Here is a 26,074-nt window from a genome sequence, read left to right as displayed (position 1 = left end):
GAGAGAAGGGGAGAGTAGGAGGGGAGGGGACAGGGGGGCCAAGGGAGGCCTGACAACGGATGAGGGAGAAACACAAATCAACTTCAACACAACAGCAATGCGACCAGCTAGAATCAAGTGTCCAGGATAAAGGGAAACACCTCAGTTTCAACATACAGCAGAAAAAACAAAACTCCTAGATATGAATTTCCTGCAAACGGGGAAAAAGCCACGGTTTCATCATACAGCAGGAACAACAAAACATCTAGATACTAATTTCCTAGAAAGGAGGGAAAAACCTAGGTTTCAACACACAGCAGGAAAAGCTAAAACAACAGGATGCAAGTTACCTGGAAGGGCCTAAGTGCCCTTCGCAACATACAAATGTGGGCGAAGTACAGCAGACTAAAGCATTGGTAAAAGGAGTAATAAGAGAGGTTGGAAAGTTTAATATGGAGCAGTAATGGCTGTTGCCCCTGCCCGCACCTTTCTTACTTTGTCAGTCGCTGCTGGTTGACGGCTGCGCTGCATGCTCAATTGACAAACACAGGCAAAGACAGTCAGGAGCTGCTACTGAAGGAGCTGCCATTTGCCTCGGACCCTTTGCCAAAGGTGGCTGCACGGGCAGGGGGCTGCCCTAGGGAGTGATTTAAGAAGGTTTTCTCAGCCAATCAGAGTCTGGTGGGCAAGGTGGGAGGCGGGCTTGGAGGGGATCAGGAATCGGGAACAGAGTGCACTCAAAGCGATATTAGAGTAAAGAGGCTTAGTATAAAGAGGGAATAGATGTGGACCAAGGACTGGACCCTGTAGGACACCAATGCATTATGAGGGCGGGGCGGAGGAATCACCCACCGAAGATACAGAAGAGGAAATTGAACAAGGATATGAAGTTTAACTAAAGTTATTTCTGATGCTTGTAAATCTGCTTAGAATCACATGCTTTGCATATAGTCCGACATCTAGTGGTAATCGCGGAGTATTGTATCTTGTCTTTCGAGGATCAAAAGGGAATGTCGACATGGCCGTGCCTGTAACGCTATCCCTAATGTGATGTGTACTGTACCCAGAATCCCTCTCGCATCGAGGTCCCTCAGATAGTTTTGTTCCGCCCAGCTAGCTTGTCACCTTATGCAGAGCTTGTAAAATTGCTAACTAATTTCTTTGTCCACGACCTCCTGTCGTTTGATATATTCGTCCCCATCGACAACTACCTGACTACCACTGTGGAAGACAACTCCTGACTTTGATGGCTGGTGCTCCGGTCGACGCTGTCGACCACGTGGCCTTGCCCTCCAGCCAGGCCTACACAGTAGGGAGAATGGGGTCCAGAGCTCTATTTCTTTTCAAGAATGTATTTCCTTCTCCCCTCTCTTTCCTCCTCTGGTTTTGCTGTCACTGTAAACATGAGCTACGAACAGGGCACCTTTTAAATTTTGCCCTTCTTGTAAAGGCAAGTACCCCTGGAAGGACACGCACTGTATGTGCAATAAGTGTCTCCCTCGAGATCACCACAAGGCATCCTGTCGGTCTTGCCAGCTCTTGCGTCCTAAGACGATCAAAGACCGGCGAGTTAAACGGTGGGCGGCCTACGCCATGATGCAGGCCGAGGGTAGCTCCCCCACTGCTGCAGGTGCAGACAGTGATGAGGAACTTAGCGACAGCCGGGGCTCTGACACAGATGCCATTGACCTATCTTCGGAGTGGCAGGCAGACCGACAGTTCTGCTATGGGGAGTGTACATCCCGGCGACAGGGACGCACACACTACTCACAAAGGTAAACACACAACCCCCCGAACTGCCTCGACGAACTCGTCAGGGCGGTCAAAGACACCAACGGGTACGCCGAATTCTTCGACGGAACCCGCCGATCCACAGGATCGGCAGCCCTCCCCGCAACCGCATAAGTGGCATGCGTATGGGCATTCCACTGACAAGGGTGTCAGCACCAAAATTAATAAGGACGTCGAGACGCCTCTTAAGAGTGCGCCGACGCAGAAAATTCCTGCAACATCGAAAGCTACACCGAACAAGTTTGTCAAACCACAAAAGGTTTTGAATGATAACGCTGCAAGAGGTAATCCCTCTACTGACACAGGGGGCAACATTGGACAAGAAAGATACATACTTTCATATTTCAATGTTGCCAGCACACAGAAAACAAGCACTATCAGTTCAAGGACCTTCCCTTCCGCATTTCCTCAGCCCCAAGAGTATTTACAAAGGTACTGGCAGTAGCGGCAGCTCACCTGCGCAGGCAATCCATCCCAGTTTCTCCTTACCTCAACGACTGGCTCAGAACAGGGGATTAATACGGAACATGCCGATCAAACACCCAAAAGACGATAGATCTACTCTTCAGTCTGGGATTCTCAATAAATGAGAAGAAATCCAGCATAGATCCCAACCAAGTCAAGCAATTTCTGGGGGCCCTGATTCTGACAGAAGACGGCCTCATCTTCCCCTCCAACGAGAGAGTTCAAAACATGCTGTTTCAGATCCCTCAATATGTAGCCAGTCGAAAGGTGACAATATGCAAAGCCATGCGTCTGTTAGGAATGATGGCCTCTTGCATTTATTTAGTCCCACACGCACGTTTGCGCATGCGCCCCATGCAAGAGTGGCTCAACAGCCAATGGTGTCAGGCCAGCGGACAATGGGACAATCTAGTGGTTTTCTCGGCAGCCCTCGTTGTCTCTCTGCAGTGGTGGTCGAGGGAGAACCTCTTGAAGGGGAAGACCTTCACGACCCCTGCAGTAGAAGCCACTCTCACTACGGACGCATCTCTCACAGGGTGGGGGGGGGGGGGGCTCATCTCCTTCAGCAAACGGCTCACGGCGTTTGGACCCCAGCAGTAGCATCCAACCACATAAACCTGTTGGAGCTGTTAGCAGTGTTCAAAGCCCTCAAGGCCTTTCAGACACAGTTACAGGGGAAGACAGTACTAGTCCTCACGGACAGCACCATGACCATGTATTACCTGAACAAGCAAGGAGGCACTCACTCTCCAGGGTTATCCAAACTGTCCCACAACATATGGAAGTGGGCTCTCAGACACAAGATGTTCCTCTTGTCTCAACATGTTCCAGGAGAACTCAATCCTCTGGCAGACATGCTCAGCAGAGACTTCCCGCTACCCACAGAGTACGAATGGCGACTATGTGAAGACATCGGGCCTCATTGCATGGTAGGCTGTAAGGGATTACCGGCACCGGTAGGGGCACCGGTGCCGGTAATCCCTTACCGCCCTACTACGAGGTCCCTTAGCGGGTCCCTTCCTTAACGCCTGGTTTTGCCAGGCGTTAAGGAAGGGACCCGTTGAGGGACTTCAGAATTAGCGGGCCCGTTATTAGCTCCTTCCCCATTCCCATTGAGCCCTATGGGGGCTCAAATGGGAATGCGGAATGGTTCCTGGAATGGAGACTTACCGGTACCGCCAAGGTCGGAATGACCTGGTAAGTCCCCATTCCGGGAACACGGACCCGGAATGCGGCAAGGGGGTAGCCATGGCGCTAATAGCGCCATGGCTACCGCCCACCCTGTAATGAGGCCCATCGTCTCCAATGTTTTCGGAGAATTGGACTTCCCAGTGATTGACTTGTTCGCAACTCTGGAGAACTCACAATGCCCAGATTACGCCTCCAGGTACCCTCAAAACCAATCCAAGAGGAACGGTTTCTGGATAACATGGTCAGGGAAATTTGTGTATGCTTTTGCCCCGACTCCCCTACTCAACAAGATAGTGCACAAGATGCACCAAGAACCAGTCACCATGATATTGGTGTCCCCGATGTGGGCCTGCCAAACCTGTTTCTCTCATCTGATGAAGATGTCAATCTCTCCTCCGATGAAACAACCTTGCCCATACAACATGCTATCACAGGACAAGAGGGAAACTTTTCATCCATGCCCGCAAACTCAACTGATTGCCTGGCTCCTGAGGTCATAGAGTTCGGGAACCTCCAACTTCCTCAGAGATACATGGATATACTTAGAGAAGCAAGAAAGCCTAACACCAGACATTGCTACTCCAATAAATGGAAGTGCTTCGTCATCTGGTGCAATTCCAAGAGCAACAATCCCATAGACTGCTCTCCTGCTCATATTGTACTATACCTGACCCACCTAATAGACTCAGGTCTGGTTATTAATTCCCTGAAGTTCCACTTAGCTGCACTTTCAGCCTATGCCACAGCCCAGCGAAATGTGTTATGGTGGAAGATCCCAGTAATCAAAGCTTTCATGGAAGGGGTTAAAATAATGCATGCATTCCTCTATTTCAATCCCGGCTCCTGGATGGGACCTAAATGTGGTATTGTATGGGATCTCCATTTGAACCCATGCATAAGGCTAGCCTCAAAGCACTCACTTACAAGACTGCCCTCCTAGTGGCAGTCACTTCAAGAAGAAGAGTTAGTGAGCTACAGGTCCTTTCAATTCTAGACCCTTTTGTCACAATTCACAGAGATAAGGTGGTTCTGCGCACTCACCCACAGTTTGGGCCCAAATTCATTTAAAAGTTCCATGTGAACCAATCAATAGAACTGCCCACATTCTTCCAGAACCCCACTAATGTGGCAGAAGGAAGCCTACACACACTTGATGTGCGCAGATAGTCATGTACTATCTGGAAAGAAGTAAACTACTAAGGAAAACAAACCAGTTTTTGATTTCAGTGGTGGCGAGTGGAGAATGGGACCCTGTCTCTAAATCGCCATCTCGAGGTGGATTGTCAATTGCATCACACTCTGCTACACTCCTGCCAAGAGAGATCTGCCCTTCAAGCCTATAGCACACTCTACTTGGGGCACTGGGGCTTCCATAGCTTTCATTATAGATGTTCCCCACAAATCTATTTGCAAGGCGGCAATCTGGAGTTCGGTACACACCTTTACAAAACACTATTGCCTAGACACTCACTCTAGGTCTGATTCTCAGGTGGGACAAGCAGTACTAAGACATCTTTTCACTACTGTTCCTTCTCACATCCCACCACCAACTCTGGGTACTGCTCGCTAGTCTATGCAGAGCATGTGATTCTAAGCAGATTCACAAGCATCAGAAGACATGCATTACTTACCGTAATAGCATTTCTGATGATTGTATCTGCTTAGATTCCCATGCGCCCACCCTTCCTCCCTTCTCGGATGGAAGGATCATAGACATCTTGCTACTTCTGTCTCTCTGTACTCACTCACGATAGTCATAAGGCTCCCTCATGGCAGAAAAAATACAATCGGATGGACCTCAACACATGAGGGATTTTAGGTATACTACACGTCACGTTAGGGATAGTGTTACAGGCACGCCCATGTCGACGTCCCCTTTCGATCCTCGAAAGACAAGATCCAATACTCTGCGATTACCAATAGATGTCAGACTATATGCACAACATGTGAATCTAAGCAGATACAATCATCAGAAATGCTATTACGGTAAGTAAGTAAATTCTTTCCAAATGCTTTATCCCAATGTGAGGATGATGGGAGGCGCCCCTCAACACTGTAAAGGATAATTTCTCCCTGCATTGTTGTCTCTAAGGCAATGAAAGAGTGTTGGGGGATCAAATGAAAGTCTCTGGGGCTCAAAGCAAATATTGCTATGATTCGGCAAAAAGTCTCTCTGCTTCCATCAAATGTCTCAGGATCTCGTACAAAAAGGTCTCTGGAGTGAATTCGGCCATCTTATTATTCTGTCACCTCTTTTCCACTATACTTCTCAGCTCCTTGGCTTCTGCTTCTCCTCTTTTGGGAGACCCCTTCCTGGATCTCAGACCCTTTGCAAGCATGCTTGGTATGCCTGGTCAAGAGCAGGAGCTGGGGCTGTGGCAGCATAAGCAGGCTGGCCCCCAGAGCTTCCCTACAGGCTGCGTCTGATTCGTCTTTCCACCTCCCTGTTTTAGGGCCTTGGTTTTAGTCCCCAACAACCCTGCCTTGTCTACCTCAATGAGCCGGCCCAGTCGCCTGCCTATAGGGTCCTCTTATTCCACTCATCGGCTTTTCTCTCTTCTCCTTACCACCTCCTCAACACTCCACCACATACTTGTACCTGCACCCAGCATTCTGTCACACTGCCTTTGGTCATGGTGCGATTCCCTCTTTCCTCTTGGAGCTCCTCCAGGTTCAACCTTCCCTCTCTTAGCCACTTCCTTCTCTTTAACTCTTATTCCAATCTCCTTCTTGACACACTCCGCTGTTTCTCCTACTCTCGTCCCATCCTCCTGGGTTCCTCTTCCTCCAACATTGGGTTCCCTCTCAGTTCCAGGGGCTTTCTACTTCTGTCAAATCTCACTCCTACTGTTCATCCACACCCCACTTCACTCTCCACTACCTCTATTTACTCTTATCACCTTGCGCTTTCTTTCCTACTCTCTAGCAACCTCTTTCTAGCATCCTTCCTCCTGCTCCAGCTCCTTTTGCTCCCACCACCAATCTTCGCCAAGACTGCAACCACTGTTGTGCCTTTTCTTGAATGACCGCAGCCTGATGTGCTCGAGTTGTCTCATACTTAGTGTTAGAGGGAAGTGTAGATGTGTCCTCTTGCAGGAGGTCTTTAAAAGGCAGCCGCCACGCATAATTGTAGACCACAATGTTACCTCCTCTGGATGTTTGGCAGATACAGTTCTCACTCCATGTCTGCTTTTGGTAGTTACCGTTGCCTGGTACTTCGAGGAACCTGACCCTTCTGAACTCCAGGTGAGTGCTGAGCCTTCCACTTGATGGGTGGAGAGGCTACAAAAAAACTATTCTCCTACGTGTGACTCTTGGGGACATTTCCCGTATTGATTGAACTGCAGTGAGGTGTTTCACTTCCTTCAAACCCTCAACATATTAACTGAGGTAGGTTGCGGGTTCCCCATGAAGGACATGGGGGTTGTACAATACTCCTGTGAGGTTCTTCGATCTTCTTGGTTTCTGAGTTTACCATCAGAAGTAAAGTGGGATTGTGGGAGATGTACGCTTCGTCTTACCAGTCTGTTGATACCATTTGGGTAATAGAGGAGCTCTTTGAGGACCCTCTTTACCCTAGGAATCCAGATAGTGTTTTTCTTTGGGCTTTTCACAACCAAATCCATAGGTAATTCTTCTAGACCCGATCCAGGTTTTCCTCCCCAACAAGAAGTGGATTCTGGGAATCGTGGTATTCGCAATCTGCGCTTTCTGGGCTGGATTGGGTGACTTTGTCTGGGAATATTGTTGGTCTCACAGGCTGCATTTCCAGGTCCATGTGAGGATGAGCATGATGTCACTTTGTCACAGCTGACAGCAAAGAAAGGACAGAACCAAATACATAAAGAGAAGAGGATGAACAAAATAGAGAAGGATCAACTGTTTTAAAAGCTGCAATGAAATCCATGTTCATAAGAAGAGATGACATGTTGTTGTGCAGAACAGAAGTGAGGAAGTTCGTGACATATAGCAGAGCTGTTTCATTAGAGTAGGCAGAGTGGAAACCAGACGGAGAGTGAGTGTGAAGACAGGGTGAGAGTTGAGTATAGGCTGCACATTGCGGGAGTTTAGAGAGAAAAGAAAGACAGGGTGATAGGTAAAGGGGCCCAATGGATATAGGGAATGCACCAAAGGAGAAATAATGAATAAAGAGATATAGAAGGTAGGGGAGAAGCTGCGAAATGCTTAGTAAAGGAGTGTGAATGGGAGAGAATCATGGGCAGCAGCAGTAGGAGTGTCCCTTTGGAAAAGAACAGCAAGATCTGTCTTAGAGAGGCAAAAGAAGCAAAGGATGCAGAGGGGAGGGATGGATTAGATGGAGATAACAGAAAAGAATGAAACGGATGAGCGGGAAATGGAAAAATAGGAAGCAGCATCATAGGTGTAGAGCTGAAAGCAGGCACAGGAGCCCAGGGTGCCAGAAGGTGGTTAAGCATAGCAACAAGATGGCAAGGGTGTTGGGATACAAAATGGAGAATAAAGCTGCTTTGCGTGGAATAGAAGGGAATTAAACTTCTTCCAGCACTGCTCAGGTTTCTGAAAAATATTCTGGGCATTTTGGGGGGAAAGGAAAAACCAGGTCTGCAGTGGTTTAAGAGAAGGAAAAGAGGGGAAGAGGGGTAAGTAGTCTAACGAGTAAGTGCGAGAAGAGGAACCGGGCTGTAGGGAGAGAATGTTACAAGTGGTGGAAGAGAATACTGCAAAACAAAAATAAGGGACAGATTATCAAAATTGTGCAGATCACAAGGCATGAATGAATGCACAGGAGTGGATGGGAAGAAAGTAGTTGGCAGGATATATGAAAAGGCAAAAGTATATGATCAGTGGAGAGAAAAGGAACAACAGAAATAATGGAGTCAGAGGTGAAATGAGAGAAGAAACGCTCATGCAATGGGCCAGAAATATGAACAGGCGGGTTGCAGGTTTGTGGTAAATAAAAATAATCAGTAACCAGAAGAAAACAATAGGTGGAGTATAGGACTTAAATATCAAGATTAAAGTCACATATTAATGGGAAACAGAAAGGCAGAGGGTAGCAGCAGCGTGAGTAGAGAATTGAGATCATAGCAGAAGGAAGGAAAGGGCTGGGGAAACAATAGGGCAATGTCTGGTCTTCTCAAGCTTCATCACCTTATTGTTCTTCTATCTCCTTCTTAGTCCTTTGTCTCTCCCTTCCACTTTTTATCCTTTATTCTTGTTCTTTTTTCTTTCTCCACCATGTGCATCCAATCCTCTTTCTTTGATTGCTTTCTTTCCCGCTATCACTCCTTACAGCTTCATATCCTTTCTGTGTATCACTTCGCCACGTCTCACTATCTTGCCCCCGTTTTTACCCTCCCAACCTCTCTGTACCTATACCCCTTGCCTGATATATGCCCGATTGGAGCAGATTGCAAGCAGGACATGTGTATCATTGTGTATATACACTGTATGTCCTTCACCACTCCTGTGCATTTTCCAGTATTTTCCTCGCATTGCCGGCATTCATCATCCTATTCCCCTTTTGCTCCCCCTCATTAAGCCGAGGCGCGATATATCCATACTTTCCCTTGATCATTTCCTACCATCACATGGCCCCTGTCCCTTTCTTTCTCGAGCTTACTTTCTTATCAGCTCACCTACTGTTTGTCCACCCTTTATGGGTCTTCATACTGCTCTAATGGTTTACTTGATTTCAGGCTATGCGTTCTCTCATCTCTCCTCCCTCTCTATCTTGAGTTCCGTCATTCTCATATTACATTCTTCTCTGATACTATTTTACTCTGTACCCCACCTGCATCCTTTCTCTTCTTTAACTTTCACTCCCTTCTCTTTCCTATCATGTTTGATGTCACCTCCCACTCTGACCCCATCTTCTGGGCTCTCACATGTCATCCCCAATGCTCTTTTCCTCCATTTTCCTCTGCTCTGTTCCTTTCTGTGCATCAATTCATACTTCTGTACACTTGTTTGCACCTGATAGCTTTATCCCTCACACACTCCCACTATTTCTTGCTCCTCAGGCATGTTCTGGAAAGTTCACTCCCCTGAAGCAGTGGATGTACTTTGACAGCCTGGAGTGTGTGCCTGAAGATGCTTCCCTGACGGAAGAAGCCTGTGCCCCTGTGAGTATTACTGTATTGTTATTGTTTTGTTTTATCCAAGAATCTTGGCTGTAGCGGCTTGGTCTAACATAGCGACATCTTGTGATGATGAATGTATTTCAAAGAGGTTTCCTTAAATGCAAATAGTCGCGTCTCACCGGATACTGGGTTTATCCAAGAGAAAACCCGCTTAAGCATTAGTAGGAGGTATTAATAACCCGGAAGGAGGCTGCGCCAAATATTCTCGCCCCCTCGAGATTCTTTGCAACACGCGATTAGATGCTGCATTGCTATACTAAGGGATCTAACCCTTTTATCTATGGAGGATTAATGCCAAACGTGACAGGGGCACTAGAGGAATTTAAGATTAATAGCCCTCATTTGTCAAAGGTCTCTGGGAGACCGAAACACGTCATTATCGAAGGGCATTTTTGTAAATAAGCATATTCTCTTGGAATATTTGGCGCAGTCTCCTTCCGGGTTATTAATACCTCATACTAATTGTTATTGTTTTGGTTATTCGTGTAGCACTAATTCTACAGAGAAGCACCTTCAATGTCTTGGGCGCCATTTTAAACTTTGATGGTTTGGGAGCAAAACAAGCTTACTGTGTAGCCTAGTGTTTTCTCTCCTACCTGGTGACTGCCTGCTGCCACCTTGCTAGAAGTGGAAGCACTACACAACCATCCCCCACCCCAGATGAGCTGGAGTAGGCACACGTGATCATGATGGCAACCAGCAACAAAAGGTTGAGCACAGGAGGTGGCTGTGTCTCCAAGTCCTTAACACATTGCATTGTGACCACCAGAGTTCCGTTGTAGCTCCACCGAGTCAGAACCCTGTGGAAATGACAACAGTGGGGTGCACACCATGCGTTCCACATACTGTAACAGAATTTTGCACCTGTTTCAGAAAAACACACAGCACAGGAGTCCTGTTCTTTAATCTCTATAAAATGGTCTACATATGTTACCCAGCTACATGAACACTCATGAGTCATTTCAGGTCTTAAGCACATTAATTCCAGCAACATATAAGGGTTGTTGAATCAAATGGCCAATTAATGGTCCCCATGAACTTGTTTTCATGACCCACACCCTTTTCGGAGTTCCCTTGTATTCCACATCTGGGTAGCATCTTACCATCTCATTCAGCAGTGCCTCCTGCTGAACGCCACCTCCCTAGGTGAACCAGCAGGTTCTATCGGTCCACATAGCCAAAGTTGGGGCCCGAAGAGGGCACCCAAGACTGTATTTCCTGAGCTGTTTGACATTGGCTGCATCACATGTGCTCTTGTACCAGGTCACGTTGGGGTTACCAATCTGCATAGGTCAACAACGATTATGTGTCATTTCGGGTTCTGTGTCATTTCGTCGACCACAATTTTTGAGTGCACTCTTAGTCCGACCTATTGTGGGTAATCCGACACTTGTTCCCTTTTTTAATATCGTGGTGTCATCATAGTGTCTATGACCTTCTCCCTTAGTCCCTGCCCACTATCCTATACTCTCCTACATATACATAAATATTTTTTTGGGTCAGCCACCCAAATACGTCGAACTAAATGTTCACTCATAAACTGTGGTCAACGCAACCACTATATACCATCAACACAAGGGCAGTACAAACCAGGTTACCTCTAAACTCCTGCTCGTCCCACGGCAACCTCTCAGCGTGAGATGGTGGAACAGGCCGAGGGGGTAAAGCAACACCTATTATACACAACTTACATTAATAATCAACAATGTGCCCAACGCTCTTCAATGGTAAGCTGCGCTCTGCCAGGATTTCTATTTTGAACAAGGAGTCATTCCATGGAGCCCTAATTCAGTCTGCTGGCTTGCGTACAGTAACGAGAGGCGGTCTCTGCCTCAGTGTCATTCCTTTCTTGTGCTCTAGCCACATCTTTAAAAGACGGGTCACCTAAGTTTAGGGAAGACTCAGACCTCAACTCACAGTACTGCACTACTGTTAAAAGATGCCAACCCAAACGCTGCCTACCTCACACTCTGTACAGCGCTCTGCTGCTTTCATGCAAGGTCCGAACCTTAAACAATAAAACACATAAAAATAAAAGACTCCCTGTGGACCCGTTGCACTCAATGCATCCATCACACCGGCGGGATTGCCCCATAATAGGCTTTCTTCTCTCGCGCCTTTCTGTACCCATCATGTGGGCATAGCTTGGGAGTTACTTAGCAGAAGTGCTTTATGAACCCTGGGTGGGCCCATTGCTGCTTCTGCTTACGCCTATCACCTCTGCCCTACCAGTGCCATGCCCAACCTGTGTCCCCCTGCTGACGTCCTGCTTGGGTTGCTGGCCTTCGGGCATTGGGTCAACGCAGAAGCCAAGGAGCCTGAAGGGGTGACCACTTCCTTAGAGTGGAGAGGCAAAGACCAGCAACAATGGGGGGCTTAGCAGGTGGGGTCTCAGTGATCTTTAACCTCTAAACAGGGTCATGAGGAGCAGCACTGAGGGACCCAGTAGGTGGAGGCCAAGCAATCTTTAAACCTCCCAATAGGTCTGTGAGGTGTGTCAGCCCTGAGGTGGCTGAGATCCGCACAGATCCTCCCAATCTATCCTTCAATCGTCCTTTTTCAATGGTCCATCAGGGTAAGTCCATTGATCATGTAGGTGACCGGTCCATTTTCCACCCTTCTGGGTGTTGTCAGAGCGGCCCTAATTTCAGAGCAAACCATAGCCCGCCACCTAAGGACATCAGTAACAAACGTCAAATTGACATAGTGTAATCGTGTCTAATTACAGTCTTGCCCTTAGATTTAACACACAAACATCCAGCAGTAGCTCGTAATATACCTATAAAACTCCTGGACAATCACAAGTACCAAATGTATCTGTTTTAGATGCAGGAAGTGTGTGTGTGTGTAACAAACACAAGCAGGGATCCACACAGTTGATTTTAATTAGTGGACGCCGTCCACAAACAGGCCATATAACGCACTAGGTGAACAGCTATGAATTGCACATACTTTTATTTGATTTATTTATTGGGTATCTATAATGTGCCTATACAGCAAATGATGTTTCAAGGTGCAACAAGACAAAAAGGGGGGGCAGCGATGAAATATAACAAAAACGGCCCTACTAGGCCTTGTGTCATTTGGATCATGCAAGTGCAGTAACAAGAAGTGCAGGGGAGTGGGGAGGTGGGTGTAAATCCCGGGCAGAGCAGAATGTGCTAATGCTAAGGAGGGAAAGGAAGTGCAGGTCGGAGTGGAGAGAGCACAAGCGCTGGGGGAAGGAGTAAGGGGGGTAGAGGGCCCTTGGGCTAGGCGAGTGCTAAGGGGAGGCCAAGTGGACAGGTGCCAGGGGAATGTAGAGAGTGCAGCGGAATGAAGGTCCACATGTTATGTTGATTTATAGTGACTGCGCACTGCTACCATCCACGGGCAGTCTCCAGGCGCTTGCATGGCTCTGCAAGAGAGGGGGGTTTGGGGTTTAGTGAGGATAGGATGAGAGGATAGGTTCGGCACCAGGAGGAACTGGCGTCTGTGAGTTTTGTTTTGCATTGTGGGAGTTGGTGCGGGAGGCCACGTGCATTGTAATCATATGGGTAAGACTCAGTGCCTCGGGTGTGTGCTAGTGTTTGTGTTAGTGTGTCGTGTGATGTTGGCGTGGGTTGTGGTTGTGCGCATTGGTTAGATTGTGTCCATAAGGGATCCAGAGTCACGGGTGGCTGTTGCTGTATAACTATATGGTGACTTGGTGTGTACTTGTCGTGGATGGTTTTATGCACTATGTAGCAGGTGGTTCACTCTAGGTGTATTTTCAGAATCTCAGAAATGGGATATGAACATTGAATTGATTCCCAGTGTGTTTATGTGTAGTCTGGCTAACTCAAAGTCTAGTGTAGTGGCAGTGGTTATGTTGGAGAAGCAGGAAATGGGTTAGTAAGTTGGTCGGTTTGTTGGAGCCTCTGGTGTGATTCTTCGGTTGCTGCTTGTTGGTATCTACCAATGTCCTTGGTTGCGGCGCGTCAGCCCATCTCGCCTACTCTGTAGTTGTTTACCTGTGATGTTATTGCTGCCGTTGTCCCGTTGCGGTTGTCATTGTCTGTTGAATAACCAGGTTTTGAGTCATTTCCTGAAGGTGATGTGGTCTTCTGTGGTTCCAATATCTTTGGGTATGGTGTTCCAGAGGTTTTCAATTAGATGTGAGAAAGCTGTTCCGACGAATTTCCTTTTTTCGTAATGTAATGCTAGCCCGACATACCTGCCTAACCTCTGGATTTTACCCAAAGACTCCAGGTTTTTACGCTCTTCTCTGGGTCTCCGGGGAAGAGCGTGAAGTGTCTGGGTTTTCCAGCCGTCCCTGCGTCTCCACTAGATTTGTGTGCTTTGATCCCTTTCCTGCCATGCATGCAATAACGGCAAGTAACACTGTGTCCGTCGGCGCTTCCTAACAGCACATCTGATGCGAGCAAATGTTTCTTTGCTGCCCACCCAAATGCCCTCATGTTTGCCTTCAAAGCGAGTTAACTGTAATGAAGGGCAGACATTACGGCCTCTGATATGGCAAATGTGTGCTATGCCACATGTGGACAAAAAAATAGCTACTGTGGGGTGTTCGAGAGATTTAATGATCACATTGATAATGCACTCAGTTTACATACAAGTTACAATTTGAATATATATATATTTCTGAGGCTTGTGAAATATGCTTAGGACACATGCTGTGCATAGGCTGACATCTAGTGGAATCTGCGGAGTATTACAGTTGTTGTTTTCGAAACTCGAAAAGGGTCGTCGACAGGCCGTGGCAGTAATACTATCCCTAGTGTGACGTCCACTTAACCTATGATCCTTCACGCGTCGAGGTCCCTCCGATTGTTTTTTTCTGCCATCATAGACGGACGCTTATAGCGGAGTTCCTCTTTCGGCTTATCGCCATTTATTATTATCAAATTAACAATAGTTTTTCCCTGCTATCCTTTATACTCACCGACTACCGATACAACCTGACGCCTGTGAAGAACAACAAACAACCGTCGAAAGACTCCCGTCGACGGATTCGTCCCGGCCTTGGAAGGCCACTACGGGCTTCGGCCCAGACAGTAGGGAGAGAGGTGGGAGGTCATAATAGAATGTATAGACCCCTTTTCGTACACTACAATCGCCTAACTGCTGTGTCATTCCGTTATGGAAAGGACCCCCTTTTAAATTGTGCCCTAAGTGCAACAAAAAGTTCCTGTGGGTGGACAAACACCTTCTGTCTCCCTCAGGACCATGTCGAGGGTTCCTGTCGAGCGTGTGGACTCTTCAAACCCAAGACACTTAAGGATCGCCTAACTAAGCGCTGAGCCATCACGCCAGGCAACTCAAGGCCATGGAAGTTTAGGATGCTTTCAGCAACGGCAGTAACGCTGCGGTATCCAACGGCAAAGGTGACAGGGTTACTCAACTTTCCCAAGCGCAGGCCCCGACCCCAACAGACAGGCCGGCGGCCATGTTACGGGGACTACACCTGGCAGCGAATGCGCTCTCATTAACCCCCCATCCAAGCACACAACCCACCGCCGAGAATCGACACACGTGTCGAGCAAAGGGCAACGTGCGACGTCCAGGGAAAGGTCCGCTGATTCGCTGTCCTCTGGGCACTCCAGATCGAGATCGCCACATGACAGATCGCGACTGTCGAAGGACAGAACAGACGTTGCCGATAAAAATATTTCCGAAGTCTGTGAGTCGGCTGACGAGACGTCGGAGTTAACTGTGGCCGAGATTCGACGTTCCTCGTCGATAGCTGTAAAAAAGCCCATTGAAGCCGGACTTGCACAATTAGTTAAAAAGCATGTACCGGAAAGCCTTGTTAAATTAAAGGAGTATAAAAAGAGCTCCTCTAAAACCTGTCATAGGGATAAGACACAGAAGAATAGGTCCCCTCATAAAAGTCATACCTAGTTCTGCCCAATGGTCAGATGAGGATATAGATAGGGTTATGAGAAAATGTCTTTCATGGCAAATTTTTATGAAAAGGACCCTAACTATTTCACAAGTTTTCACTCCACCCCTCCCACAACAGCGACCTCCGGGTCACAGAACCCTGTTGAATTCTATGCTAAAAGGTCTCGCCCCGGTGAACCACCGCAAGATACAACCACAATTGAACTATATGACCTGGACACGGATCATGAAGACCTGTATGACCAAGAAGCCGCAGTCCCTTATTATAGAGATAATGAGGAGGAGGAGGGTGACCCTGATGCAGACAAGTGCATCATAGATTCGCCAGTGGATCAAGACCCCCCCTATTGTAGATTCACCCATAGACAATCAACCTCTTCTTAACGAGGTACTTATCAAAGCAGCAGAACATTTTCAAATAGCTACCCAAGAGGGTCCATGGGACAAAGATTTTGTGGACAAAATCTTGGGAGACAAGTAGGCAGTTACTCAGTTTATTCCACTTCTAAAGTCAGTCCAGCGGAAGGTACAACCCTCGCTGGAGACACCCAATCGGACGAGGGCTGTGAACCCACGCATAGAAAAACCTTTCAGACCAGCACCATCAGACCTGCTGTACATTAGGGGCCAACTAAAGCCTGACTTGCTAGTTGTTAATACAACAGGAAAGAGGGCAGGTACTCCGCTAGCCTCCTCTGAGGCTCCCCCAGACACAGAAAGCAAAAGGCTTTACACAATGGGCAGAAAGCTGGCCTCTTCTGCTGCTCACCAAACCAGAATTGCTAATAACCCTACCTTATTAGCTAGTTATAACTGCCATAAATGGAACGAAATATCAGCATTACTTTCATCAGCACCAGAACTCCTCAAGTCTCAGTTAGCACTGGTGGCTGCAGAAGGGAGGGCAGTGTCAAGCTGTCTGCTAAAGAGCGGTCTTGACGCCGCAGTCATCGCCGACAGAATAATAGCTGAAGGTACCATTATCAAGCGTCTTGCTTGGTTACGACATTCCGTATTTAAACCAGAAACGCAGGCTACGCTCATTAACATGCCCGTCGAGCCCAACGTATATTTTGGCAAGGCCGTCTAGAACGCCTTGAAGACAGCCATGGAGGAGTATGATACTTTGAACTCTTTGGGCCAATTGACTAATAAACCTCTTGCCCAAAGGGGAAACAGCAATTTTTGTCAAACAGGAGGACAATTTGCTCAGAGGGGTTCCTATAATCAAGGTCAAGGTACAGCTTGGGGGAACAATCCAGGTCAAACCTCTCAAAATTACAAGAGAGGACTGCGCACATATCTCGGTCGAGGAAGGGGTTCCTCCTCCAGTGGTGGTACCCCAACTCAGAAGCAGTGACATCCCGCTCCAGGTGCCCTCCAATGCCTATCCAGTTGGAGGGCGCTGTTAGGGAGAATTCTCAAAATGTGCTAATGCCTCTCCACCTTAGAGACCCCGAGCTCTTTTGCTGAACTTTGGGACTCTGAACTTTTTAATCTGTTTGTTTTCTGTATTTATTGTTTTTGGTTATGGAGTTTTAGACAACTCCATAGGCATCATCTTTTTTTATTTGTGTCACACAGCACCCTCAGTGCAGTGGCACAGGGATGTCTTTTAGACCTCCACAAAATTTAAATACCTTCTCTGGGATAAACTACTGTTTCCCAGAGAATGTAAAGTTAAATTGACTTTACTAGTCTTTTTAAATTCCTAGACCCAGCACACACTATCTTCCTATAGAGTGCTGGAGGTGTTACGTAGTAGCCCCTGTGTCTAGAAGCTCATGTAGCAGTCAAATGCTACCCTTTTCTATCGAAATGGCTGGTGGCAGTGGTTTTAGAACAAACTACCATGATTTTTCCTGACCGCGAACATGGGTAGCTAAAAATCGCGGGAGCCATATTTTTCAAGATGGCGCCTTAAACCCCTTTGTTTAAATGGGTCCCGGTCTTCTTTTATCACCATTTCTTTTTGGAAAGGTCCTTCTAGTGTTTGTCTCTGCGCGCCAAAGCAGGTTTGGTCCCTTTGTTTGTGTGCCTTTGGCGGGCTTCAGGACTGAAGCCCGCCTCTGGCGTCTGAGTGTCTGGGGTGGGCAGGAAGTGAGGGAGGTGCCCGAAACTCCCTGTGCTTAGTCTCCTAGGAGGCCCAAAAGCACTCTGGCATGATTGGCTGGCTGACTGTTCGGCAAGGACAGCCACCCTGCTGGGTGAGTGACAGCTAGGCTGGAATGAAAGGGACAAAACTGTTTAAAAGATGAGTCTCTAGGACTGGAAAGCAGAGTCGAGCATTGGAACGAATGAACCGAAGACGAGCTGGAAGAGGACGGCTGCTGCAACTCCTAGACCGTTGGTTTGCCCGGTGAAGCCCTTCTACAGGTCCGAATTGCCAAACTCCATTCGACCGAGAAGCTCCTTCAAGGACGACTTCTTCCTTTGAGTTGGTAGGACCAATCAACTTATAAGACACCTGGATACAATTCTCAAGGCTGGTTAGGATTAACCAGGGAGAGGGACACCAGTTTGTGTTCTTGAATCTACAGCTACTGTAACTGTAGTGACTCCATCTTGTTTGCTTTCTTCAACGGTCCCGTGCAGTGCAAGAGTCCCCCGACGTCCTCCCTCTTGTCCCCATGACTGAGGCTCAGGAACAGCGAGATCTGCAGGACCTGCCAGGAACCACGACTTCAGCATCATTTGTTTCTTCATACAAAGGTACTGTGCCAACCCGACTGAGATAACGCCACTCTCGCTGTGAAAGTTTGTGAAACTTTCCCAACTTGCAGGCCTAATCAGCTTGTGACCCGGCAAATGATTCTTTTTCGTCTAACCTCTAAACTACTTCTGAGAACTTTTGCAAAGACTTTTACCATTTGATACCAGAACTGCTCTTTCCTATCCAGAACACTAGCCCATTGACTTTGACCTGGCCTATTGACTTGAATTGAAATTTTCTGGTGAACTGAAACTATTTGCACTGCCTAGAAAGTATATGTGCTCTATTCTACTTACTTTTGTCCTTTTTGCTCACTGCTAAGGAACTGAACTGCCATTTGGCTATTTCAGGGGAGCTCAAACTGTCTCAAAAGCTTAGAGTTTTGTATTGAGGTGTATTGGTATATAATATTAAGTTGCCTCCTTCTAGTGAAATCTTTTCTAAATGATTGTGTAATAAATTACTAAGTGTTTTTTTTTACCAAGAAACCTTGAGTATAAGTGTCTACTTGAACCACTGTGATTGAAAGTCCTCTGTGTAACTACTTGTACTGCTCACATTCACTCTTGAGATAAGCTTGGCTGCTCAGCTCGCTACCAAAAACTGTGTGGTGCAGATTTACACCAAAGGTTGGTTTGGCTAACACCTGTAGTCCTAATTGTGTGTAGTGGTCCCAGAGGGTACTGCCTGCAATTCTGCCTAACAGCCACATTTCAAACTTCACCCAAGCAAATCACCTCAGACAGATGGGTGCTATCCACCGTAGCGGGCGGATATTGTATAGAGGTCTGCTAGTGACTCCCAGAACCACCCGCCACGTCAAAAGAACCACACCAAAGAAGACCAGCGCATCCTCCTCGAGGAAATCGCCACGCTTCTCCTAAAGGACGCCATCGAAATCGTCCCGGCCAACCAGGTAAACAAGGGTATTTATTCAACTTACTTACTTGTGCCAAAGAAAGGTCTAACAATGCGCCCAGTATTAGATGTGCGCCCTGCAAACAAATATGTCAAGCCACAAAAGTTCTGCATGACTACGCTACAAGAGGCAATCCCTCTACTAAAAAAGAGGGATTACATGGCAACACTGGATATGAAATAGGCCTATTTTCATATTTCAATGTTCCCAGCGCACAGAAGATTCTTGCGTTTCAATATAGCGAACCAGCACTACCAATTCAAAGTGCTGACCTTCGGAATAGCATCTGCTCCAAGGGTATTCACAAAGGTACTGGCTGTGGTGGCAGCACACCTGCGCAGGGAGGCAATCCCAGTGTACCCTTACCTGGACGACTGGCTGATTACAAGGGAGTCTCCCCTAATTTGCAGGCAAAACATTCAAAGAACTATCAACCTTCTCTTTCAATTGGGCTTCTCCATCAACAAGAAAAAATCAAGCCTAGTGCCAAGCACAACCAAACAGTTCCTAGGAGCTGTCTTAAACACAGAAAAGGGGTTGGTCTTTCCATCAGAGGAAAGAGTCAGAAAACATGTTACTGCAAATACCTCATTATCAGGCTGGCCGCCAGATAAGGGTGCTCAAAGCTTTGCGTTTGATAGGCATGGTGGCATGTTGCATTTACTTGGTACCACACGCGCGGCTGCACATGTGACCCATGCATGAGTGGTTGGCGAAACAATGGTCTCAGGCAAGTGGTCAGTGGGACGATCTAGTTGTCGTTTCGCCAACACTAGTACAAAATCTTCGCTGGTGGACGAGAGAAAATCTGCTGAAGGGGAAACCCTTCCACGATCCAGAAGTACAAGCGTTTCTCACGACAGACGCCTCACTTGCTGGGTGGGGGGCTCATTACCTTCACCACACAGCGCAGGGTCTGTAGTCTCAGGCAGCTGCTCAGAACCTCCTCAATGTGCTGGAACTACTGGCAGTATTCAAAGCCCTTCAGGCTTTCGACTTTCGCCTAGCGAACCAATCTGTGCAAGTCCTGACAGACAGCACTACAGCGATGTTCTACATCAACAAACGGGGGCACACATGCTCCAAATCTTTCCAGGCTTGCGCAACAAATTTGGAGATGGGCTCTAAAACGGAAGATATTCCTATCATCACAGCACATTCCAGGGGAACTCAACTCTCTGGCAGACTCACTGTGCAGAGATCCCCTACCAGAGGAACACGAACGGCGACTACACAAAGGGGTCGTAGAACACCTCTTCTCTCAATGGCGTCACCCCACAATAGACTTGTTCGCTACAAGCAAAAACAGTCAATGCCCTGACTTCGCGTCCAGGTTCCCCGCAACCAGGCTCCAAGGGTAACGCCCTATGAATGAACTGGTCAGGGAAATGTGCTTACGCTTTTCTCCCGACACCTCTCATGAAGAAGGTGGTCAACAAGATCCACAAGGAACAGATGACGCTCATCCTAATTGCTCCTATGTGGGCAAGACAACCCTGGTATCCACATCTGTGCAAACCTGCGATGTGCGATCCCATGAAGCTCTCGCGCCCGTACAATCTGCTAACTCAGCATGGGAGACTAACAGTGCACCTGTTACGCTCACCTGGTATCCACGGGGACGCCACCCAGCCGAATTGGACGCTGGTATCCTTCTCAGTGGTTCCCAGATGTGGACTGTGGGGGAGGTGGAGGTTCTGCCTGAAAATACAGGAGGCTATGTTCAAGACTGGCCAACTGAGGTAATTAGTCTCCCACCACCCCGTATGACTTCAGCCCTTCTGGGCCCTCTCCTCACCTTAATGTTGAATTAGGTGTGCTTTCCGTCCTGCCTTCTTGGCAGGGGCGCGTTGTCCTTCGTGGGCGAATGCGATCTAGTTACTTCACTGACGCCGGCCGCTTTGATGTCTTTCAGGTAGGTCTTATTGCTGTTTTCGTATTGTGTTGTTATTCCTGCATGCCTTTCTTGGTTTAATAATGTCTCTTTCTCTTCCTTAGATATGCAGAGGTTCTGCGTGGCGTGTTGGCTGAGTTGGGCCTCGCCAATAAATGGTGGCGCGTGATGAGTGCTACAATGCGGTAAGTAAGCGCTAAGCGCAGCGCTGTGATGTCTTGCCTTTTCTAACCTGTTTTTTCTTCTTTTCTTATAGGTCGCAGTGTTCTCCCAGCGTGTGGAATTCCAAGGCAATGCCGGCCGAGGGGCGATCTGCCAGGTAAGCCTTTCGGAGTAGTTCGTAATATTGTGATGTCTCTAATACCTTGCTTCTTTCCTTTTTTCAGATCCTTCGGTCCGGAAGATGCGCTGATCCAAGGAAGCGGTTCGCAATAGCTGTGGGCGGTTAAAGATGAAGATTGCAGGTAAGATGCTGTTGCTAATGATGTTTCTTTTATCTCCCTGCAGGTTCTGCTTCTCTGAGGTTCGCGGGTATAGCTGGACACGGTGAGCGTCACGTTGCAAGATTGCAAAGTAACGCGAAGCGTGTTATCCAATTCGGATGTGGTTTAAATAGTTTCAAGAAAGTAGTCCAGGTAAAGTAGTCCCCAGGCTACCACACCCAAAACACTATACTGCATAGCTTGGTTCCTAGGAGCCAAGCTATGTGGATGCCTCCATGTTGGCTGGCAGCTTCAAAATAAAGTAGTCATCCAAAGCACATGTCTTTTCACTGTGTATGAGCCTGGCGCCATAGGCGCCAGGACTGGCTCCAAGAGGGCCTAAGAAGTGGATGCCAAGGCTTATTAGAGACCCGCGCCCAGACCTCTCCTGGCCATGGGCTTGCCAGAGGGGTTTTTGGATGTGTGTCGTGACAGCACCCTCAACCTCACTCAATGAACTTGGCAGTGTGGCTCCTGAAGTCATAGAGTCTGGACATCTTAACCTACCGCAGAGATGTATGGATATCTTGAAAGAAGCAAGAAAACCTAACACTAGGCACTGTTATTTTGACAAGTGGAGAAGAGTTGTAAATTGGTGCCATTCTAACAAAAATTAACCCCATAGAATGTACTCCATTCCACATTCTAACTTATGTGCTCCACTTGCTAGATTCAGGGTTAGTATTCAACTCCTTAAAGGTCCACCTGGTGGCCTTGTCAGCCTACACCACCTCCCACAATAAAGTCTCATGGTGGAAGGTGCCTGTCATCAAAGCATTCATGGAGGGGGCCAAGAGACTTCACCCTCCAATTTCTAATCTGCCGCCAAGATGGGATCTCAGTGTTGTACTCGCTAAGCTCATGGGACTTCCCTTCGACCCGATGCATAAGTGTAGTCTTAAACACCTAATTTACAAAACTGCTTTCTTAGTGGCTATCACTTCCATAAGAAGAGTGAGCGAAATACACGCATTGTCAGTGCAGGATCCTTTCTTTGTTGTACACAAGGATAATTTGGCTTTACGTATGCATCCTAGGTTCTCCCCTAAATTCATCTCTAAATTTCATGTAAACCAGTCTATTGAGATACCAGTTTTCTTTCAGGAACCCACCAGCTCAGCTGAGGCAAAACTCCACACACTAGATGTGAGGTGGGCGGTCCTCTACTATGTAGACAAGACCAGACCGCTAAGAAAAACGGATCAACTGTTTGTCTCCATAGCAGGTGTGCTGCCACCACCGCCAGTACCTTTGTGAATACCCTTGGAGCCGAGGCTATTCCAAAGGGCAGCACCTTGAATTGGTAGTGCTGGTTCGCTATCTTTAAACGCAAGAATCTTCTATGCGCTGGGAACATTGAAATATGAAAATAGGCATCTTTCATATTGTATTGTATTGTATTTATTCTTATAAAGCGCTTTATACCAAAGCGCTGTACAGTTACAACAACAGGGTACATTTAACATAACAAAAATTGTAACAACAGAAGCAAATTACAAACATGAATCAGTCGCCAAAAACAGAATGTAGAGCAATTATTCGGCAGGGGAAGGGGGGAAGAGGGGAGGGCTGGGAAGAATAGGGAGGGAAGGTGGGAGGAGGTTGGAAGGAGGGGGTGGGAGAGGATAGGGGGGAGGAGGGGAGAAGGGGTAGGAGAGGGGTGTCTGAGAGTAGGGGGGTGTCAAGGCGGGGAATGGAGAAGGTGAGATTTGAGGGAGGTGCGGAAAGAGGAAAGGATAGGAGAAGAGCGGATAGAGAGAGGCAAGGAGTTTCAGTGGAGGGTGGCCAGGAGTTGGAAGGAGCGGAAATGGGAGGAGTCACAGGGGGAGGGAGGAACAATGAGGAGGAAGTGGCCAGCGGAACGAAGGGAACGAGAGGGCATGTAAAATAAGAGAAGGGAAGAGAGATAGACAGGAAGATCGTGGAGAGATTTGAACACTAGACAGAGGAAGTGAAATTTAAAGGGATGGTCTAGTAAACATTTTTATTTAAAAAATAGATAGGCAACATAAAAAAAAATACTAGCATTCTCTGTTTTTAAAACTTCCTATGTAAAATTTTGAGCTATTCAAGCTCAGAATTCGCAAAAGCAAGCACATGGGTGCATCCATTTTGTGAAATGGAGGCCCTCGTGTGCTGGCTTTTGCTTTTGCGGCACTAATGAAGGAAAAGCCAGCCAGCTGTAGTAAACAAAAGCTACCGCTGGGTGGCTTTCCCTTCATTAGTGCTGTAGGCGGAGGACGGGGACCGGAGACCAGAGCAGGAAAGCTGCAGCTGAATCTCGGTAAGTGCTATTTTTTTTTTTTTTTTAAATAAGCACTAGCTGCGTTTTTTTTTCTAAGTTTTCCGTGCTGGAGGAGCCCGGAAAACTTAGAAATAAAACCGCATCTTTAAAAACGTATTTATGTTTGCGGTCGCTTTTGAAGCGACCGCAAACATAAATACAACGTTATTGTGTTGGAAAACGCTGCGGTTTTTCTTTCCAAGTTTCTCAGGCTCCTCCGGCTCGGAGGGAAGAAAACTACTTTGGTTTTGTCAGAGTTAAGGGAAAGAAAGCGGGAAGCCATCCAGTTTTTAATAGCAGTGAGACAGGAGGAAAGTTTAAGGTGGAGGTCAGGAGAGAAGGAAAGAAAGAGCTGTGTGTCATCGGCATAGAAATGGTGAGAGATGCCAAAAGAGGAGATCACAGGGGCAAGGAGGGAGGTGTAGAGTGAGAAAAGGAAGGGACAAAGCACAGAGCCTTGGGGAACTCTGTATCCAAGGGGGTGGAAAGGATAGGAGCGGCCGCACCAGGAAACAGTAAAAGAGCGGGAGGATAGGTAAGAGGAAAGACAATTGAGAACAGAGCCTTTGAAACCAAAGGAGGAGAGAGTGTTGAGGAGAAGGGGGTGATCAACAGTGTCGAAGGCGGCCGAGAGGTCAAGAAGAATAAGGACGGAGGATTGCTTAGAGTGCCGGGAAGTGAGGAGGGAGTTAAGGATGTAAGTGAGGGCAGTTTCAGGAGAGTGTTTCGGGCGAAATCCAGATTGAGAGGGGGGAAGGAGAGAGAGATTAGTGACAAAGGATGAGAGCTGAGAGTAGGCAAGGCATTCAAGAAGTTTAGAGAGGAAAGGGAGAAGTGAGATAGGGCAGAGGTTTGAAGTGAGCAGGGGATCAGCGGTAGGTTTCCTCAGAATCGGAATGACAGTGGCATGTTTGAAAGCAGAGGGGAAGGAGGCAGAGGAAAGGCAGATATTGAAGAATGAGGTAAGGTAGGGAATAAGTAGTGGGAAAATCTTAGGTATAAGAAGGGAGGGGACAGGGTCAGATGGGACAGACGAGGGATGGGCTTTGGAGAGGAGGATAGAGACGTCAGAGGGGGAGACTGGGGAGAATTCAGTCATGCAAGAAGAGGGTGAAGAGGGAGAAGGGGGAGGGGGAGAGTGAGGAGGAATTGATTGTCCAAGGGCAAGAATCTTTGAGGAGAAGAAGTTTGCGAAATCAGAGGGAGAGAGGGTGGAGGAGGTTGAGGGATCAGGGGTAGGGGTAGAGAGAAGACGAGAGAGAGTTTGGAAGATACGACGGGGGTGGGAAGCTTGGGAATGAAGAAGGTTAGAGTAGTAGGATCGTTTAGCAGAGGTGAGACAGGAGACATAGAGGGAGTGATAAGAGAAATAGGAGGATTGGTTGGAGGGAGATGGAAATTTGTGCCAGAGTCTCTCGAGACGACGGAGAAGACGGCGCATGGAGAGGAGTTGAGGGGGGAGCCAAGGTTGAGAGGGTTTCCGGGTAGGACGGAAAAAGGAGATGGGGTGGAGGAGATCAAGAGTGGAGGAGATAGAAGAGGAAAGAGTAGAGAGTGCATCATTGGCTGAAAGATTGGAGAAGTCGCAGAGGGAGGGGAGAGAAGAAGAGCAAGTTTCAAAAAAGAGAGAGGGATAAAAGTTACGAAGGTCACGACGTGAGAAAAAAGAAGGGGAAGATTTAGAGGAAGATGGAGGGGGGATATCGGTGTTGCCATGTAATCCCCCCTTTTTAGTAGAGGGATTACCTCTTGTAGCGTAGTCATGCAGAACTTTTTTGTCTTGACATACTTGTTTGCAGGGCGCAAATCTAATACTGGGTGCATTGTTAGATCTTTCTTTGGCACAAGGAAGTAAGTTGAATAAATACACCTGTTTACCTGGCTGGCCGGGACGACTTCAATGGTGTCCTTTAATACAAGTGTGGCCATCTCTTCGAGAAGGATACGCTGGTGTTCTTCTGAGTGGATCTTCTGTCGTGGTGGGTGGTCATGGGGACGTTGGAGTAGTTCTATACAGTATACACGTGCTACTGTGGACAGCACCCATCTGTCTGAGGTGATTCCCTCCCATGGGTGGGTGAAGCTGGAAATGCATCCTCCTACTGGAGAAGCATGGGGGAGGGCACCTGAAGCGGAACGTCACTTGCTCTGAGGTGCTGTGCTACCACGAGCAGGGCCTCTGCCCCGACCACGACCTCTGCGTATTCCTCTGGGATAGCCCTGGGATGATTGGCGTTGATTATTTCCCCAGGAGGAACCTTGACCTTGATTGTAGCTGGATCCTCGTTGAGAGTTTTGGCCTCGAAAACAGGGAAAATTTCTGTTACCCCTCTGTCCGGAAGGCTTGT

The 26,074-nt window shown here is 47.6% G+C and overlaps 1 protein-coding gene across 1 annotated transcript in view; it reads left to right on the top strand.

Moving 5' to 3' along the window:
• Positions 1 to 26,074, top strand: part of UBA7 (ubiquitin like modifier activating enzyme 7) — a 1,701,784-nt gene that overhangs the window by 260,780 nt on the left and 1,414,930 nt on the right. The window contains exon 11 of the mRNA XM_069644160.1: positions 9,429 to 9,530. Coding sequence (XP_069500261.1) covers positions 9,429 to 9,530 — 102 coding nt within the window. The remainder of the gene's footprint in view (positions 1 to 9,428; positions 9,531 to 26,074) is intronic.

The sequence above is a fragment of the Ambystoma mexicanum genome, chromosome 2p, assembly GCF_040938575.1.
Source record: "Ambystoma mexicanum isolate Mex_15411 chromosome 2p, UKY_AmexF1_1, whole genome shotgun sequence".
Taxonomy (NCBI): Eukaryota; Metazoa; Chordata; class Amphibia; order Caudata; family Ambystomatidae; genus Ambystoma; species Ambystoma mexicanum.
This window is presented reverse-complemented; position numbering and strand designations above follow the sequence as displayed.